The 18823-nt window shown below is 54.0% G+C and overlaps 4 protein-coding genes across 5 annotated transcripts in view; 2 read left to right on the forward strand and 2 right to left on the reverse strand.

Moving 5' to 3' along the window:
- The window catches only part of SLC39A11 (solute carrier family 39 member 11), an 86412-nt gene extending 84126 nt beyond the window's left edge, over positions 1–2286 (reverse strand). The window contains exon 1 of the mRNA XM_034067520.1: positions 2221–2286. The gene's annotated coding sequence lies outside the window, so the exon portion shown is untranslated. The remainder of the gene's footprint in view (positions 1–2220) is intronic.
- Positions 154–7750, forward strand: COG1 (component of oligomeric golgi complex 1). Its single transcript, XM_034067522.1, has 14 exons — positions 154–429; positions 581–825; positions 1041–1222; positions 1538–1708; positions 1787–1940; positions 2714–2924; positions 3029–3814; positions 4107–4253; positions 4580–4741; positions 4985–5112; positions 5529–5637; positions 6017–6126; positions 6211–6286; positions 7588–7750. The coding sequence occupies exons 1-14, from the start codon at positions 172–174 to the stop codon at positions 7726–7728; spliced, it is 2880 nt and encodes a 959-aa protein (XP_033923413.1). The 5' UTR covers positions 154–171; the 3' UTR covers positions 7729–7750.
- Positions 6375–15525, reverse strand: VCF1 (VCP nuclear cofactor family member 1). The gene is made up of 3 exons (XM_031053348.2): positions 15307–15525; positions 13837–13933; positions 6375–8939 (listed from the first exon to the last, which is right to left on the reverse strand). The coding sequence occupies exons 1-3, from the start codon at positions 15345–15347 to the stop codon at positions 8667–8669; spliced, it is 411 nt and encodes a 136-aa protein (XP_030909208.1). The 5' UTR covers positions 15348–15525; the 3' UTR covers positions 6375–8666.
- Positions 15526–15635: 110 nt separating this feature from the next.
- MTNAP1 (mitochondrial nucleoid associated protein 1) lies at positions 15636–18361 on the forward strand. Of its 2 annotated transcripts, XM_034067602.1 has the most exons (5): positions 15636–16399; positions 16699–16806; positions 16980–17096; positions 17468–17522; positions 17553–18361. In XM_034067602.1, the coding sequence occupies exons 1-4, from the start codon at positions 15685–15687 to the stop codon at positions 17494–17496; spliced, it is 969 nt and encodes a 322-aa protein (XP_033923493.1). In that variant the 5' UTR covers positions 15636–15684; the 3' UTR covers positions 17497–17522; positions 17553–18361. The 2 variants fall into 2 exon arrangements, with proteins under 2 accessions (XP_033923493.1, XP_030909217.2); XM_031053357.2 differs by having other exon boundaries at positions 17468–18358.
- The last annotated feature ends 462 nt before the right edge of the window (positions 18362–18823 follow it).

Raw genomic sequence — 18823 nt, forward strand, 5'->3', positions numbered from 1 at the left:
TCCCGGCTCCATCCGCGCTCCGCCATCCCCCGTCGCCACGGCAACGGCGCGGCTCTGCCCTACACAAAGATGGCGGCGCTCCGCCCCGGCCGCCCTCCCTCTTCCCGTACCCAAGATGGCGGCGCCCACGTCAGCAGCGGCGGCGGCGGTGCCGGTGCGGGCGGCGCGGCCATGGCGGCTCCGGGCGCGGAGGCCGAGGCGCTGCTGGAGGCGCACACGGCGGCCGAGCTGCGGGCGCTGGAGCGGCAGCTGCGGGCGGCCATGGAGCGGAAGCGGGAGGAGCTGCGGCAGACGGTGGGGGAGCGGTACCGGGACCTCATCGAGGCCGCGGACACCATCGCCCACATGCGGCTGAGCGCCGAGCGCCTGCTGAGCTCCGTGCGGGGCCTGCAGCGCTGCGGAGCGGCCCGGCCGGGCCCCGCGACCCCGGTGAGCGGACGGGGGCTTGGGGTGCGGCGGGGCGGGCACGGGGCTGCCCCCTGACCCCTCCGGTCCTCCGCAGGCCCCGGTGAGCGGACGGGGGCTTGGGGTGCGGCGGGGCGGGCACGGGGCTCCCCCTGACCCCTCCGGTCCTCCGCAGGCCCCGCAGCCGGTACACGATGGCTTCTACCGGGCGGCGGCGCAGCTGAAGCTGCTGCTGGACGTGCCCCAGAAGGGGTGGGCGGCGGTGGAGCGCGGCCGGTACCTGCCCGCAGCGCGGCTGCTGCTGCTCGGGGCTCACCTCCGCCGGCAGCTGCAGCTCGATGCGCCCCGTGCCCGCTGCAGCCCTGTCCTTGTCCGCTTCCCTATCCTGCTGCGGGAGGTGGCGGCCGCCGGACACCTCAGGTGCGCTGGGGGGGACACAAGGGATGCTCCATCCCTGGCAGGGCTCAGGGCCGGGTTGGACACAGGGCTTGGAGCTGCTCCAGGGGTTGGGGCTGGAGGAGCTGCAGGGTCCCCTCCAACACAGACCCCAGGACCTGGCGCTCTCACCCCTCTCCCAGCCCCATACCCACACCTGAACCCGTCTCCAGTGCTCTGTGTGCCTCATTCCCTTCCAGATCTACCATCCTGCAGGAGAGCAAGGCGCTGCTGAAGAGCCGGACGGTGTCGGACCAGGCGGTGGCAGAAGCCCTGTGTGCCATCATGCTGCTGGAGGACAGCTCTCCGCGCCAGGCCCTGGCTGACTTCCTGCTGGCCAGGAAGCTGGCCATCCAGCAGCTCCTCAACCAGCCCCACCACGGTCAGTACTGCTGCGCTGCTCCCTCTTAGACCCCTTTGCCTCCTCTCCTTGCCCCACAGGAGCGGGTGGGTTGGTCCTGTGAAGCTCACTATGGTGGGGACACAGCCATGGCATGGCAGTGGGGATGGGGCTGACAGCACTTGGTCCAGCACCAAAATGCCATGAGAATGAACAGTGCTGAGGGCCTCACGCTAAGCTCATCTGTAAAGGAATGAGTCTTTCATCCTCCAGCCCCTCCCTGAAGGTCTCAGTGTAAGCCCAGGGCTGTTCACACTGTTGGAGGGGCTGCCTCAGCTGAAAGGCATTGCTCTGCAGGTGCAGGTATAAAAGCCCAGGTGTGCTCGCTGATGGAGCTGCTAACCACGACCCTGTACCAGGCCCATGCTCTGTTCTACACCGTGCCCGAAGGGATGCCCCCGGATCCAGCCCTGCCCTGTGGGCTGCTCTTCTCCACCCTGGAGAGCGCCACAGGCCAGCACCCCACAGGTGAGGGCACAGGCAGCTCTGGCTGCAGACAGGAGGTTCCCCCCATGCGGGGCTGATGCCCTCCCTCTCTGCTTGCAGGGAAAGGGGGGGTCCTGGAGGAGGAGGTGACGTTAAGCAGCTGGTTCCGGTACCTCCCGGAGGCCGTGGTGCAATTCCAGCCGGCCCTGCGGACCCTGGCACATCCCATCAGCCAGGAGCACCTCAGAGAGACACTGCAGAAGTGGATCACCATGTGAGTGCTGCAGCACTTCCCTTGCAGGGCTGTCCCTGGCACCACCACACAGCACAAAACAAACCCAAGCTCATTTACATCCTCCTTCATTCCAGGCAGGCTCCTTCCTTTTCCCTGCAGTCTAACAGCCAGAGGCAGCACAGCCCCATCCTGACAGCCAGGCTGTAGCACTGACAGAACAAAGCACCTGGGCCCCACAAAGGGATGAGTCTAGAGCTGCTTTATTCTGCTATAGCCACCAGCAAACAGGCACAGAGTAAATGAGAAGGAAATCTCTTACCTGGCTCACTTGGCTCCTGATCCAGCACCTCCTTTCTCCTCACTGCCCTTCCCTAGACTGGAGGAGGGAACCAAGCACCCTTTATAGGGCTGCCAGCTCCACCCCAGCATGCCTTGCCCTCCACCTACAGCCCTGCCTGCCCCATACAGCCTCATTAACAGCCTTGTTAGTCCTGTGTCATTATGTGATGGAGCCAGCTGGTCCCTGCCCCAGCTGCAGCCCCCTCCCCACGTGTTTATGGCCATGGGATGTGTTCCCTGCAACCCCTCCTAGAGCCCCAGCAGCCCTCCCTGCTGCCAGTGCTCCCAGGGCACAGTGCTCCTGGTTTCAGTGTGTTCCTGGGATCTGGGGTGCAGCTGCCTGCCCTGGAGGCACTCTCATCCCATAAGTGATCCTAAAGGCAAAGCCGCTTCAGGTTAAGGAGCCCACATTCCCTCCTGCCTTCCCCGGAGCTGTGCCTGAGCAGGTCAGTGAAGCCAAACGTGTCCTTCAGGTGCAGTGAGGACATCAGGGCAGGGGTCAGCAGCCTGCTGGTGTATGTGAAGAGCATGAAAGGCCTCGCAGGGATCCGCGATGCTGTGTGGGAGCTGCTGACGAGCGAGGCCCTGAGCCAGCACTGGGATGCGCTGTGCCATCGCCTGCTGGACAAGCCTGCTTCCCTGTGGGAGGACCTGCTGCAGCAGCTGTTCCTGGACAGGCTGGAGGTGGGAGCCTTGCTCTGTGCTCCCCCTTGTTGCCCACTGCTGGTGTTTGTGTGTGTAGGTGCCAGGAGGCACATTGTAAAAGTGCTTTTGTGTTTCTGTTCCAGACACTGACCAAAGAAGCGTTTGACTCCATCTCCAGCAGCTCCAGCCAGCTGCTCACCGCTGCCTTGCAGGAACTCGAAGTGCAGCCCAGCACCTCTGCCCCGAGCAAGCACATCCAGTTTGAACACAATGTGGCCCTGTTCCTGTGGTCAGAGAGCCCCAGTGACCTGCCCTGTGATGCTGCTTGGGTCAGCGTGGCAAACCGCGGCCCCTTCACCAGGAGCGGGCTGGCCATGAAGGCGCAGGCGCTGACGCCGTGTGTGCAGAGCTTCTGCTCGGCTCTGGACGCCAAGCTGAAGGCCAGGCTGGATGATCTCCTCTCCTACCTGCCCCTGGACCCCTCGGCCAAGGAGGCTGCTCCCGCGGTGCAGCCACGCTCTGCCTTTGACCGCTATGCTGATGCCGGCACAGTGGAGGGGCTGCTCCGTGACCGCTGCGTCGCCTGCATCCACCATGTACTGGGCTGTGTGCGTGAAGAGCTGCAGAGCACACAGAGCCTGCTGGGGGGGCAGGAGGATGCTCCCAGTGATGCCAGACTCAACGCTGTCCTCTTCATGGCCAGGCTCTGCCAGTCCCTGACCGAGCTGTGCCCTCACCTGAAGCAGTGTGTCCTGGGCCGGTCGGGCAGCTCAGAGGTGCTGCTGAAGGAAACCCGCTCCACCAAGAAGCTGGGCAAGGGGAAAGCCCAGGAAGTGAGCCCCGTGCAGGCCAAGTGGCAGGGGGTGAAGGCAGAGCTCCTGCAGCAGAGCCTCTTTGCTTACCAGATCTGGAGCTCGGCTGTCACCAAAGTAAGGAGCCGTTCCTCCCCTCACCGCTGCTTCCTGCGTGGGTTGTGCTCGCTCAGCTCCCTGTGGTCAGCGCTGCTGCTCCTTAGCTGGCTGCTGAGAGCTCGATGTGCTGCTTCCCTGCTGCTCATGGGGAGAGGAGTGGTATCCAGTGGGATGGTCTCTGTCAGACTGACTGTGAGAGGCAGGGATGCTGTGGGAGATCAGCCTCTCTGCAGGCAGGAGCAGGCTGCCTGTCCCTTGGTGCTCCTGCTGCCTGTCCTCTGACTCTGTGCTCTGTGTTTTGTGCTGGCAGGGGCTGGTCGAGGCCTTTACCCGCACGTTGCTGCTGGACACAGCTGGCTCTGTCCTGGCCACAGCCACCAGCTGGGATGAAATTGAAATCCAGGAGGAGACTGAGTCTGGAACCACCGTAACGTCCAAGATCCGGTTGCCCATGCAGGTACGAGGCACATCCGTGTGGTAAACACACAAGCAGGAGGAGAAAAGTCTCCAGAGCCAACACTTTGGCCTGCTGTGGAGTTTGTTTGGTATTAGGAGCACAGCAAAATGCTCCCCAGTACTTCTACTTGTTCTTTGAGATAACTCAAACCAGAGGAAGGAAATTGGGGAGTTGCTGCTGTAGATCAAATGAAGAACATTGGTCCAGATCCTGTAAAACTGAGCTGAAGGACTTAGGCCTGGTTTATACACCGAAGTAGGAAGCTGCTAAAGTCAAGCTAATGTAGCTTCCAGACCATGTTGAACTAACAGGGTTTGTTTCCACAGCCCTCCTGGTGTGTGCAGTGCCTCCTGTTCAGCCTGTGCCAAGAGGTGAACCGCGTCGGTGGCCACACTCTTCCCAAAGTCACCTTGCAGGAGCTGCTGAGGAGCTGCATGGCACAGGTGCTTGCTGCCTATGAAAAGCTTATGGAGGAGAAGCAGGAGAAGGTACGTGAGGAGGATGATCCCTCGGGATGGAAGTGCCTGCCTGTGAGCATTGGAAAGGGTGATAGCAGTGTTCCCCTGCCTGCCACAGAAAGGAGGCAGAAAGGGATCAGACACCAGCCTGCTTAGAACGGTTGTTAGGTTGGATGGGGCTTGATGCTGGTGTTTCTAAGCATTCCCCTGAAGCAGCCCTTTGACACCTTCTGTGTGAGTGAAGAACCTTTCTCCTGACTGTCCTGTTTGCAGAAGGCAAGCGCCTTCCCCATGACCCAGAACAGAGCTCTGCAGCTACTCTATGATCTGCGGTACCTGAGCATCATCTTGACAGCAAAGAGTGAGGAAACAAAACCCAGCAGGATCAAGCAGGACTCCAGGTGTGATGCAGTTCTGGGATTCAGATACCAGGAGCTTCTGGGGCCCTAAAATGGTTTAAACCAGCAGCTTTATCAGTCCCAGGGGGATGCTCATCCTCAAAATATAGGAGGGGGGGTGGAATTCTGCAGCTGAGCGTTTGGAGAGGGCAGCCTCCCATACACAGTGTGTCTATAGACTTAAAACCTTGTGTATGTGCCAGGCTTGAGAACTGAGGTGTCTCTCTCTGGGACATACCACAGGGAGGAGGCTCCTCTGCAACAGCAGACGTTGTAGGTTGTGGAATAGCTGGAAACCAGCTATTCTGCTGGGTGATTCCCTGTTTTGCTGTGTCACCTCATTGTGAAACTGCTCTGTTGGCCTTGGCAACCAGTGCTGGGATGTAACCCCTGACAGGGCTCCTCTGCTCTGCTCGTAGGATGGAGAAGGTGATAGACTTCCTGGAGGGACACATAGATCCGTTTGACTTGGACGTTTTCACTCCCCACTTGAACAGCAACCTGAGTCGCTTGGTTCAGCGAACCTCCGTGAGTGCAGGGCACAGGGAGGGAGCAGGAAACAAAACATGTTCTGAAGGGCAGCTTCATAAACTGCTTAATGCCTAAAGATAACTGCAGGCACTTAGGCAGACATGGGAAGAGTATTTAATGCCAGCTGAAGATAGGAGTTGGCTGAACTTTATCTAATGGGATTCACTGGAGCCTGTGCAGCTCTAATCAGGTTAAGTAGGGCTGAAGCAGGCCTAGAACTAACCTACCGTGATAAAGCAGCACCAATTAAAAGCAAGAGTTAGAGGCAGAAGGGAGACAACTGTGTTCAAACTTAAACCCAGTCCAAGCAGCGTGCTCACCAGTGTATGGTGCACTCAGCTGCTCCCACATGCACACAGCCCTTCATGCCTCCTAGGTTCTCTTCGGCTTGCTGACGGGCACGGAGAACCAGTACACGAGCAGGAGCAGCACGCTCAGCTCCCAGGAGCAACACAACATCTTGCCTTTAGCATCCAGCCAGATCAGGTAAGGTGTGTCCTTTGGGAAGCAGAATGTCTGGAATTGCTGCCTCCCTCTGACTGGCCACATTTCTTTCTTCCATCTTACAAGGTTTGGACTTCTGCCACTGAGTATGTCAAGCTCACGGAAGAGCAAGTCTGCTTCTAGGAGCACAGACAGAGTTCAGGTCAGTGAATGGGGCTGTACTAACTTGCTGGCAGTACCCATTGTGCTGCCAACACTAGGGCTTGCAGGGAAAGAACAAAGCCAAGCAGTTTATGTTTAACCTCATCTTTACTTTCGGTAAAACCAGAGAACCATTGCAGCAACACAGCACAAGATGGGTTTCCCCTTGACCCTCAACAAACCAACTAATGGCCCCTGTATTCTGGGGGCTCTGTGGTAAAACATTAGCAATAACCACCATAAAAATGCAGGGATGAGGCATTCTGAGGTCATTGCATAGAAGACAATTCATTTAAAGATGGCTGCAAGAACTCTTGAAGGATGTCCCTGCCCATGGCAGGGGGGTTGGAACTAGATGATCTTAACGTCCTTTCCAACCCTAACTCTTCTATGATTCTATGATACAAGCTAATTATCTGAACTCCTTTCCAGTGGGATGCGGACCTCTAACTCCAGACGAAGCCTGGCTTGGGTATTGAAGCCTGTGTGAGCAGAGTGGTTTGCTTCCCTTGCAGAGGCTTTGTGTTGTCCTGTTTCTGAGTTTTAGAAGTAGACAACTTACGTTGCTACATTTAAAACATCCACTTAGATGGAGTTCTCTGTGCTGAGGCTTGAGAGCCAAGGAATACCTCACTGCTACAGGACGCAGTAATTAGTAATCTCTTTCCTTTAGCTATTATTAACACAATAATCCATCTATGGTTATGCCCCTTCAATGGGGACAGAAAAGGTCTGGTTATATCAGAGCTGAGTGTTACCTGAGATGCTGATGCAGTTTACTCTGCAACTCCTGTTCTCCATTATTCAGACCATGAATAACGGAGACCAGACACAGTATGAGGGCTGTTTGAAAGCCCAAAGCTTCACCCTAAAGGTATTCTTTACCTCTTACACCTCAGCTGGAGTAGAAGTGTGCAGTGGTGTGTGGCTCGCTCTACCACTCCCCTCGCCTGCTGTGGTGGCACGTGTATTCAGTGCTAGCCACACTTCTGTCAACACCTGACAGATGCTTGCTCCTTCTTTTTATGCTCAAATGGTTCTGGAGAGGTTAAAATCAGCTTTGAATGACATCAAAAGAGTCACCTGTTGCTAACAACAGCCAGATGCTGTGCTTCTGCTGCTCAGAACAGTCTGTCACTCACTGCCTGGAGTGGCACTGCTTCGGTTGTGGTTCAAGCTCCCATTCCCTGGGAAGAGCTGTTTTGTAGTCTACATCTCCTTGCAGTAGCTGTAATTGAGGGCAGGGAGAATTCAGAGGTATGCTCTAATAGTTACAGATGCTTTTGTTATATGAACTAACAGGTTCCACCTCCTGTACTCCCAAGAGCAGAAGACGAGGTGTCACGGCCTGGCTCTTTGTTCAGGCAGCTTGTAACCGAGGAGGAAGACACAGCAGCACCTTCTCTCTTCAAGCTGGGCTGGCTTTCTGGCATGACCAAGTGACCCAGTAAAAACTGAAACATGTGGCTGTGTGTCTGTCTTCACTGAGGTCGTTCTCCCCCCTTGGCAGGGACCGGGGCCACCTCTGCTGGTGCTGTCAGAAGAGGAGCCTTAGCCAGGTCACAGTGCGCCACGTGAACCAGGCGCAGGTCAGGGATGTCCTCTGGCTGCAGCTACTCTTGCACCTCCTGTTCCTTGCAAGTTGCTAGCCTTAAAATCAAATTAAAGAAAAAACCCCAAAACAACCTACACACTAACAGAAAACAAAACATGTCACAGCTAGAAACAGGCGCTGGAGCAACATCAGACTCCTCTTGCCATCAGGTACCACCAGTCTGCTCCAGGGTGAACCCAACATGCACCCGGCACTGCAGCTCCAGCTGCCTGAACCTTCCTGCTTCTAAACCCTGCTTCTAGTTTCACATTTCAGTACTGCAGCAGTAAAGCTCCATCCAGATAAAGCTTGCCCTGCACTGAGTTAGGTGGGAAGTTTGCCACTGGAGCAGTCCTAATAGATTCCAGTAGTAGCACCTATTCTTCCTGTCTCGGTGACTCTCAATGCTCAAAGGAATTATGTTGCCAAATTCATTTTTTACTAGTTTACTGAAATTAAAAAAAGACTTATAAAACTGAAGATGAACGCTGGAAAGAACTTTACAGAAAGCAATAAACTGCTAACAAACAGATTAGGCAGTCGACTGGAATTGGACATTTTGCAATCCTATAACACAAATGTGGATTCCTCAAGTCTCCTCTTGACAAGTACTTTAAAACCACCCCAAAAACGAATCCTATAAAAATTGCTTAAAAGCCCCTTTTGCATTGCAATAGTGCAGCAAACCACAAGTAAACAATTCCCTGTTAACCTGTTATTTCAAATATAGACTGAAAAGGCAACAGGCATGTTGTGCAATTCTACTTTTTGCCGAGCGGAATCAAATCTAGATAGTGCTGTCCCTTCGGAGGAGGCGGGGAGCTGTTGTTTCATGTAGGAGGCGTCCCCGGCTCTGGAGGCTGTGGAAGTGTGCCTCCTTCAGGATCCGGTTGATCTGAATGTAAGGACCTTGACTTATTGCAGACTGCTCCTGGAAGGACTCAGAGGAGACAGGGCTGGATTCCGCAATGATGGGGTGTAGGCTGGTTTCTGCACTGCACGCTCGCTCAGGGCTGTTGATGCCACTGCTACTACAGCTGCTGCTATCGCTGCTGGAAGACTGAGACAAAGAGAAGGTTAATGGCAAAATCACACTGCTTTCTCTCCTGTCCAGAACAGCAGACACCTTAGATAAGCAAATTCTCTTTACAGTAAGTCCCTCCCTTTCCTATTTCAGGCTCACATTCAGCCTGATGGAGTGACATAAATCCATCAAATGCTTTCTTGGCATTCATCGCTTCCAATACTGCCAACCCGTGAAAGCTCCGCAGAGCTGAAGGGATGAGCAAACTTTCACCTGGAGGTTCACTGACCTCTGGTGCACTGGATTTCATCTTTCAGTGTTAGACCCACCAGCTCTGCCCCCATGACCCACGTGAGCATTAGTGAGGTTTGCCAAGTTCATCCGAGAACTGGGAAACAAAGCACATTCCTGCTGAGCTGCAGGTGGCAGTGAAGGCAGACGGGGCAGGGGAGAGCTGTGCTCTTCTCTTCTAGCAGACGCTTCAGGTAAGCACCATGCAAAGCAGTTGCCTACAAGTCAATCTTTCTAAAATGAGATCTGAAGCATCAAAGCAAGAGGTTGTTAAAAGCAGCACAATTCCCATTTTAAGTCTTTGAACACCTTGACATGCACACAACTTTTCCCAGTTAAGCACTGGGACAGCAGTGTATTTCCAGTAGTCTCCCATAATAATTTACTTGACAGGACAGCAGAAAAGCATCAAAAACTTCCACATATAGAAAAGAGAAGTCATGATTTAGCTCACAAGAGGACAGGGCTCATTTGCCAGCATTACACTTCATGGTAATGACTGGAAGAGCCCTAACCATCATTTTCAGTGTTTCAAAGACATAAAACTCTTTGGCTTCCCCTGTTTTAAGGACTGCTAATGAAAGGTTCCATTAGTTACAGCTGAAATGTTTCATTACTGGGCAATAGGCTGTTCAAGACAACACTGGAAGTATTTCGGTGCTTAAGAAGGACAGAATGGCTATACCACCATAAGTAAATTCATAAAAGCAGCCATCAGAAGTGACAGCAGCTAAATAACCCCCCATATTGTAAATATTAAACTAGAACCACAGAAGTCAAAGCTCGGTGGCCACAGCAAAGACCAATGTGAAGAAGTCCACAGTCATTTAAGAGTCAGCACCACATCCAGGAGGCCTCGCTGGGGATGTATCTGAAGGATGGTGCAAACAGCACCTATCGTGTCTGTCAATGAGCAGAGATAATGGCCTAGGAAGGCACTGAATGAGGACTTGGGGTGCACACTCTAACGAATTTGGACTACAATTAGACAAAGAATTCTTATAGTCATCATGTCAGCAATGACAGGCTCTATACAAATGAAACAAATGAAATGAAATGAAACAAAATGAAATGAAATGAAACAAAGCAAAAGGGCAAAGGCAAGGAGCCCAGTGAAGGTTTATAAGTACTTTAAGTATCAAAAGGGCATCTTTGAGGTTTACCTGACTCAGGAGCCCCCCTTAACATCACACTGAGTAGCTACAGAAGTTTTAAGTCACTTCCAAACAAAAGCCCTGTTAAACCTATTAACGTGATCTGTGACACAGCATCTCACTGGGACAGGAACTTGAGTAACAGTCATTCAGACCCTGCTGCTCCCCAGGTCGTTCAAGACGAGTTTAACAGAGCTGTTATCTGGCTTCAGTCTGAATTCAAGACCTCAATCGTGTCACAGTGTGAAGTGGCAGAGACAAACACCCTGTGACGTGGGAGCAGCAGCGCTGCTGTGCGTCAGCGGCCTCCACCTGTAACCCAGCAGTGGTGCTGAGCACTGGGCAATCCTGTCACGGGGCAGCACAACAAAGAGGAACCACAAGAAATCAGGTTTCACATAAGTTACACAGGAAGGGAGTTACCCAGAGCCCTGCAGACTCCCTTCCTTCCCAGGGAAAAACCAGAGCAGAGGGGTTTGCAGTGGTGATTCCCTGGGTTGTGGCTTCTCCTGTGGCAGCCCCTCAGAGGATCCACTACAACTGCCTGACCTGACTTACACCCAGCAAGGAAGGGGCTCTTGCTGAATGTACACCCAAGCAGCAGGGCCCACACCAGGGCTGACCTCCTGGTAAACGGGACAGGCTGAGCAGGAAGCCAAATGCGGTGGCCTCACTAATGTTTAACGTCTGCTCTAGTTCTAGTGCAGTGTTTCATCGTGTGCCAGCTCACAGACTGAGCTGCAGAGCAGAGGTTTACTATCATCCTCAGGCGGCTGTCACTCAGGGGTGGTTTGTTCCAGGAGATGCACTTCATTACAGCAATGTGCCAACAGCAATATTGATCGAGATGGAAGAGAACCTCTATTTCCCTCCTGTAAAAGGCAGAGTGATGGATCCAGTCTCCCCTGAGTGAAAGGACGGTCTAGTGGGAGAAACCAGCCATGTCCTTTTGCACTGAATCCAGCTCATGCGAGACACAGGGCTCAAAGGGAGGGACTGAGGGATAACACCACACAACAGCCCACTTGAACTGCCATGAAGAAAAATACCTCTCTTCATCTTACACACACTGCTGTCAGTAAAAATAAAATGGGAAGAGATCCTGACAAAACCCAAGTGCGGTTCCAGTATCACACTGCCTCATTTCATACTGAGCTTTACATTCTCAGTAAACCACATGGTAAAACAGTGAATTTCCAACAAAAGGGAGGCAAAAGGAATCAGTACTTCAGCTCATGCTTCACAACAGCAGGTGTGGGTATGCCCTCAGATGAGAAGCACTTATCTGCTCTTCCCTTTGAAGTTACAAACTGCTCCTGCACACACACTTTCCCTCCTAGCTCAATATCCCAAAGCCTGTGATGATTTTTAATCACGAAGAGCTGTCTTTCCTGATAGCAAAGTATCAGGCAACTGAATAAAAGGTATTACAAATGGCCTAGAATTCCAAAGTGCCGTCAATCGGAAGCACTTGTGTGCTGTAAGCACATGAATGCCTCCATTTGGCACAGGAAGTCCTTTAAGAGACATTCAACTAATACTGATTTAATCTCCTGGCTTGAATGTCTGGGCATGCTCAAAGTGCTGATCCTACAGTGCAGGAAAACAAGCCAAAATAAAACAAGCTCTATTCATCAGTAGCAACATGGTGAGTTTTGCTCCCTGGAGAAAGGGCACACTGAGACCTGTGTTCAGCACCAACAGTTAGAGCTTCTCCTCACCTGCACATGGGGGTTTAATGTGTTAAAAACACACTTCCACAAGGCAAGTGCATGCAGGAAGCAGGAGCCTGGTGTTAGCCTGGGCACTGACCTTGGGGTGGTGTGGCAGGCGGGCCATGCCCATGCTGTTTGCTGCAGACACCCAAACAAAACAGCCGTTCAGGACACAGTTAAGGTCACCCATTCCTGCAGAGCTCCTGCAAGGCTATTTATTGACAGTTCTGCATTTCACGGGCTTTGCCCAAACGCCAAGTGTTTATATGACAAGCAAAGGTGCTTCTGGCACTCACCATGAAAGGCTTTTCCTGATAGTCTTAATTTCATTACTCCTACTCCAATCCCTTGTTCCACACTAAATTCTTCCTCCTCCTGCCACAAAGCCATTAACTACTCTACACACGGAGAGGTGTTTAACCTGTTGGACAAGTGAGTCAGTGTCAGATGGCAAAGCAGCTGTGGATGGTTCTACCCGTTATACCCGAGAAGCAAAACGACCTCATCCCAGCAAGTTCTACCACTGCCTAAACAGCAACACAGGAACCAGGAACAGTTTTCAGCACAACAAGCTCCTTCCTGATGAATATCTCAGCTCTTGGAGCATTTTCCATGCAATACCAGTGAGTGTCCCATCAGCTACTTGTAAAGGTGTACAGCTTAAAAGTCTTCCTCAAAAAAAGGAATGGTGGGCTACAGAGCTCTTGTCATTTTAAATGTGACTATACATTTGAAACCATTTTTCTGTGATAAAAGATAGGTTGCTCAAGGGCATATGGCTATTTCCATTATACATAAGCTATTTTGTGCACAGCATAGTTAATAGTTCAATTTAAGTGCAACAGTTCATAATGACTTGTTACAGGCAATCTGCAGTGAAAAGGCTGTACAAAAATCTACAAGGATGTTTCCAAAACCTTGCAAGAAATCCATTTTGTTAACACAAAGCAGGAGGGAGCCTCTGCCCCACACTCTCCTTCATAAGCATTTTGCAACAGAACCACGCTACTAATGAGAAATGCACACAGTGAAGTTGCAGATGATTAATACACACACCAACTCAGGAAATCTGGCAGCAGTTTGGAAATCAGCATTTTATATAAAAAGAAATCTCATAAATAGCAAATGCACCATCCCAGAACACCTGACATGAGAGCAGCGAGAGAAAAGAGACAATTTATCCCACCTCCAGCAAAAGATCACAGCAAACACAAGCAGTTTGAATGGTTTAGCTGTGAACAATCAAGTCCTGCTTGAACTGCTGAGCTCCAGCAGAGCATTTTTTAACCATCAGATAAGAATTACTACAACCAGCACAACTTGGATGCTTTTTGACCTTCTACTACAAATAATCATGTTACAGGGAGTAACTGCATGGTTGCAAGCACAGATGGCCAGGCCAAGTGACCACACACAGTTACCCACCCCAGCCACCTCCTTGGTGCTGGATACATCACACCTCATTTCAGAGAGCAAACACAGAAGTGGCAGCAAATGCTTTTCTTGTATCTTCACTTGAGTGCTATGAATCAGTGCCCAAAATACAGGAACAGCGATCTTCAGGCCCCAGGTAACCAGATTCCCTGGAAAACGCTGATTTCCAAACCACGCTTTACAGATTTCAACCTCTGAAGTCAGTAACAGAGTCGACCCTCATGAGCTCACATACACAAAATGTTTGCATTCTCCATGAATACAATGTGAACAGACTATTCCACCTGTTATTTAACTTCAGCATCAAAGGGAACTGACTTTGCCCAAGCAGGCTCTCACCTCAGGGTCCCAAGAGTCTCGAAGGACAGCACTCCGGGTATTGTACTTTCTCTGGGGAATGTCATCATCACCTTCACTACCATTCCGCTTCCTCTTCCTGAAGAACGTGCAGGGGGAAAGGAGAAAAAAAAGAATTAGCAGCTTATTTATACAACTTCTGCTTTGTTCTCTAAAGGCAACTCAAAACTAAGGGTAAAACTTAATAAATTAAGGCTGTATCTAAACCTCTGATGTGCTGTGGACTTTCACAGTCTCTTCTTAGCTGCTGTCTGCAGAACAGAGAGGAAATAACCATCTCTCTCAAAGCAGCCAGGCTGATGTTTTCTATCAGTTCAAGGGACACGGACTCACACCTGCCACTAAACCCAGTGCTGAGCAGCTTCCTAATAAACCCATTTGACAATTCTCAGCCTTGCAACTGCTCTCAATAATCAGTCATGTCTAAAAATAAGCCTGGGACTCTGAATGTCATCTGACAGGCAAAGAACAGCACCTGGAAGAGCAGCAGTGACCACACTGTCAATGAACACCCAGTTACATTCACCTTGCTTGTGTGAGCCTGCAGTTAGTGCCTGGGTGAGCTTAGTCTCTCTGTTCTAACAGCATCTGAAGTCAAGTTGCAACAGTATTTTCCACGTGGAAAGGAAGCTTTGACAGAAAACACCTCACAGAAGACAAATCCTTCCCCATATCCGATGGATTTGCCATCCTCCCATAACATCATTGCTGCTTCACGGCAGCTGATTCAAAACAGTGACCAGGATTCTGCAAAGCAACGTCCTTCAGTGCCCACAGTGTTTCAGTACTAATATTAGATGACGCTTCCCACTCTACAAACATCACAAGTCAACCAAGCCCTCGGCACGCTGGGTGGTATACAAAACATAAGATAGCAGTTTCAGTGCCTGAGATTGAACACACACTCAAAGGAGTCAAAACAGCCTCAAGGGAGGTATTTATAACCGCAGCTTCCCTTACAGACAAGCGCCCGCAGCAGACTCAGCTGCCAGTGTTTGCTCCACGCCTACAGAGCAGGAGCTGCCTCCTCACTCCCCAGCGCCGGGTGCCCGCAGCCCCCTCAGCCGCTGCCCACCCAGCGGCCTCTCCCTCTCCTCGGAAGACACTTTCCACCCCTTGCATCGCCTCCAGACCTCTCGTTCTCTCCACACCTCCATCCCCCTCGGCCAGCACCGCCACAGGGGCCCAGCTCCTACGTGCTCCACAGCCCCTCCTGCTTCTCCCCTACCCAAACAGGGCCTTCCCGTTCCCCACCAAGCACACACCTCGAGGCCCCCATACCCTCCTCATGCTCTCTGATCCCCCAGACGCAGCCAACCCCGACCCGGGGCTGCCCCTCTGCATTCACCACCACATCCCGGCTCCGGTTTAACCCCTCCGCAGCTCCCCCCTTACTCACTGCCCCGCAGGGCACAGGCCGCATCCCCCGCAGGCCGCGCTCCCTCGCCTCACCTCTGCCTTGCTCCGCGCTCGCTCTGCTGCCGGCAGCTCATGACGGGACACGCCGTTCTGTGCCGTGCTGGGCTGTGCCGTGCTGGGCTGTGCGGGCCGGCCGGAGCACAGCCTGCTCCCCGCTCCGTGAGGCCCGGCCGCGGCCTGCCGCTGCCCGCCGCCCACCGCTGAGGCGAGGCGTCCCCCGTCAGCTCCAACCGCCGCTTCCGGCGTCTGCCGCCTCCTGCGCATGCACAGCCGCTTCCCTAGGGCGCGGGCACGCCCCCTCTGTGACGTCACAGCTGGAGCGCGGCGCGCGGAGTAGGCCCCCGCCGGGGGTGGCTGCGGCGGTGCCTGACCGGGAAGGGCTCCCCGGTACCGGGGGGGGGCACGGCCGCCATGTCCGCGGCGCCGCAGCTGTGCCCGCACTGCCGCAGGCCCTTCAAGCGGCTCCGCTCACACCTCCCGCACTGCCGCGCAGCGCCGGGCACGGCCCCGGGCCCCGCCGGTACCGGCGCTGCGGCCACGGACCGGACCGGGACCGGGGGCACGGGGCTGCCCCCCGCGGAGCCGGCGGACGGGAGCGCGCAGGCGGGGACGCGCGGTCCCGGAGCCGGGGGGAAGGCGCCTGCGGGCTCAGCGCGGAGGGAGCGCGGCCGGAAGGCAACGGAGCTACCGGTACCACCGGTACCCGGAGCTGCCCCCGGCGGCTGCAGCGGCCCCGGTGACCGCGGCCTGCGGGGCAGGGAAGGGAAGCGGGGGCCGGCGGGGGCCGGTGGGGGGCAGCGAGCCCCGGTGCCTGCCCCGCACACCCACAGCCTCCGTGTGCCCGGGGCGGAGGCTCCCGGAGCGCACAGCGAGCGGCAGACGGTGCCCGAACCCATCCTGAGCGGTGCTGAGCTCCAGCCCCTGCTCCACGCGGCCCGAACCCATCCCGTCTGCCTGCCCCAGGCGGCCGGGGGCAGCACGCAGGCAGCGGGCCTGGGCTTGGAGTGGTTTCCAGACTTGCATCCCAATTACGATCGGCTGAGGGTTTTTCCAGGGAAGCTTTTCCATGAGGATGTGGAGATCACGATGAGGACACCAACGGGAAACTTCTCCATAGGGCAGCGAGGTAATGCAGGAACACGAGTGTCTGCTGCGGATCCCCTGCACTGCCAGGCTCAGCTGGCTGATGTGGCTGGGAGAGCAGGGGTGGGAAGTGCTGGACTTACCTGGAAAGGGACCCGGGAATGGTCCATGGAGGCTCAAGTGTCCAACCCTGCAGCCTGCAGACCCAAAGGGTTCCACTTTATTCAGCTTTGAGTCAGGCCTGTGCATGTTGGGCTGGTGAAGCCGACTCCATTGGTGGGAGGTGATTCCTTGTCCCTTCCCGAGTGCCTCATTCCCTGCCTCTGACTGCTCCTTGCACAGGTCCCCTCCTGGAGAGGCGGCTGATGGACGTGAGGCTGGGGGAGCTGCCCCTGTGGGTCACCACCAGAGACCTCTCCCCTCAGGCACTGCTTGGAGGAGCACAGAGAGGTGAGGCTGAATTCCTGCCCCATGTACCCCCTACAGCCTGATCCAGGCAGCCGGAGCCTGGATCCTCATAGAAGTAAATAACCAGACCCAACCATTTGTTGGGCAGTGACATGGAAATCAGTGAGCTCATAAGACCTGCACGTGATCTGACCCCCACATTTCTGTCCCCACAGCCTGGAACAGCTACTACAACAAATACATCAACGTGAAGAAGGGTGGACCAGCCGGGATCTCCATGCTGCTGGCTGGGTACTGCCTCCTCAGCTATGCCTGGAACTATCAGCACATCAGTAAGATTCCTTGCTTGGTACCACTCTTGTTTCAGGACTTCTCACTGTTGCAGCAGCAGCAGCAAAGTGTTTGCCATTCATGTTACTTTGAGGCTCTGAAATTATTACTTCACAGTTAAGATTAATATCAGAGCTCAGAGAGCAATAGAATTTGCTAATAAAGGTGGTGAAACCAGCTCCAGGAACCATCAGGAGCACTTTTAAACCCTGCACATAGCAGAAGGGATGCTCCAACACTTAAGCACCCATTCCATAGCTGAGGAGGGATTCACTGGGCTGTGATCGTGGTTTCCCCTGCAGGACCTGCACTCCTGCAGTCCCAGAGCACTGCACTAACACTGGCCTCGTGTTCCCCTTTCTTGTGTTTGCAGAGCGTTATCGCTGGCGTAAATACCACTGAAGCAGCTGGAACAGCACACAAGGAATGGTCGGGAATCTGCTGGGAGCCAGCAGAACTGCTCAGAACCAGTGTCCCAGCAGGGACTCCAATCAGCAGAGGTCACAGTTGGGTTCTTCATTGCAGTTACCTCCTCGTAGGCAGAGGGAGGATGCTGACAGTGCCTGCAGTCACTGCTCTGAGGCTCAGGCAGCTTTTAGTGCTGAAGAAGAAAGCATCAGAGCCACCCTGTGAGGACAGGATGCAGCAGAGCTGCTGTAGTCTGCAGAAGCCTAAATCTTGCTTTGGGACACCAGGCACAGGACAACTCCTGGCTGCTGCTGTAGATTAATGGACCTGTATATTGTAGTTGGAGTGATGTAAGGTTTGTGATGGGCTGTGGCCAGAATAACTGTTCCCTTTAAGTTAGAGCCTATCTTTTACTTACCCTGATGGGGTATAATGGGAGAAAGGAGGTTCTCTCCTTCCACAAAGCCCCCCCCAGCCCTGCTTCCCTGTCAGCACAGCACTGGTGTGACTGCCAGGCTGAGGTGAAGCCATGGGAGCAGCAGCACCCAGACCTCAGCGCCCTACTTCTGGAGGAAGGGAAGGAAAAAATCCATTGGATGAGCTGTTGTGCCCACAGGGCAAACCCGTGTCTGCATCAGACCCATGAGGACAGCAGAGTGCTGGTTGGAGCCTGCCATTGCCAGACATGTCTGGGAACGGGTTGCTCATGCTACAGGCATGAAGGGCAGAAAACAAAAGCCAAGTTAGAAAGATCCAACCTCTTTATTCAGCGTGGGGCAGTTGTGTTGTGTCAGCTGTCGGGGGGGTCACCACTAACTCCCTCCCTTTCAGCAGCAATAAAAGCTTATGTGGCTTTGCCTTTCCTGCTCGGTCCTGTGTGTTCTCAAACATGGTGCTCTGCCCCCTTCCCAGGGGATTGGCATCCCCACATCCCCACCTGCCAGGGCCCCACATGGGCTGGTCCCACACCCATCAAACCTGTGGCTGCCTGTGCAGGAGGGCATGGGGCAGCTGTGAAGAGCCCAGGTCTGGTTGCATTAAGGAAGATGTGATTGCTGCTTGTGGGAGCTGGTGCTGGGCAAAACCAAGCCCAACTGGCTTTTCTAGTCCAGCAGCTGCCGCGCGGGCTCCATCCTGCTCTGCTGCATCCTGTGTCCATGCTGAAGCACTCGAGTCACTGCCCCAGCAGGATCTGCAACTGAGTCCTCACACACTTACTGGAGCCGTGACCTCTCTGCCTGCACGGGGATGACAGGGAGAGGCAGGCACCAGGTTTGTGCTGGATCAACCCAGTGCCCTGTTCCCACATGTTCACTCTCAC

This window comes from Melopsittacus undulatus, chromosome 11, assembly GCF_012275295.1.
Source record: "Melopsittacus undulatus isolate bMelUnd1 chromosome 11, bMelUnd1.mat.Z, whole genome shotgun sequence".
In the NCBI taxonomy this organism is placed as follows: Eukaryota; Metazoa; Chordata; class Aves; order Psittaciformes; family Psittaculidae; genus Melopsittacus; species Melopsittacus undulatus.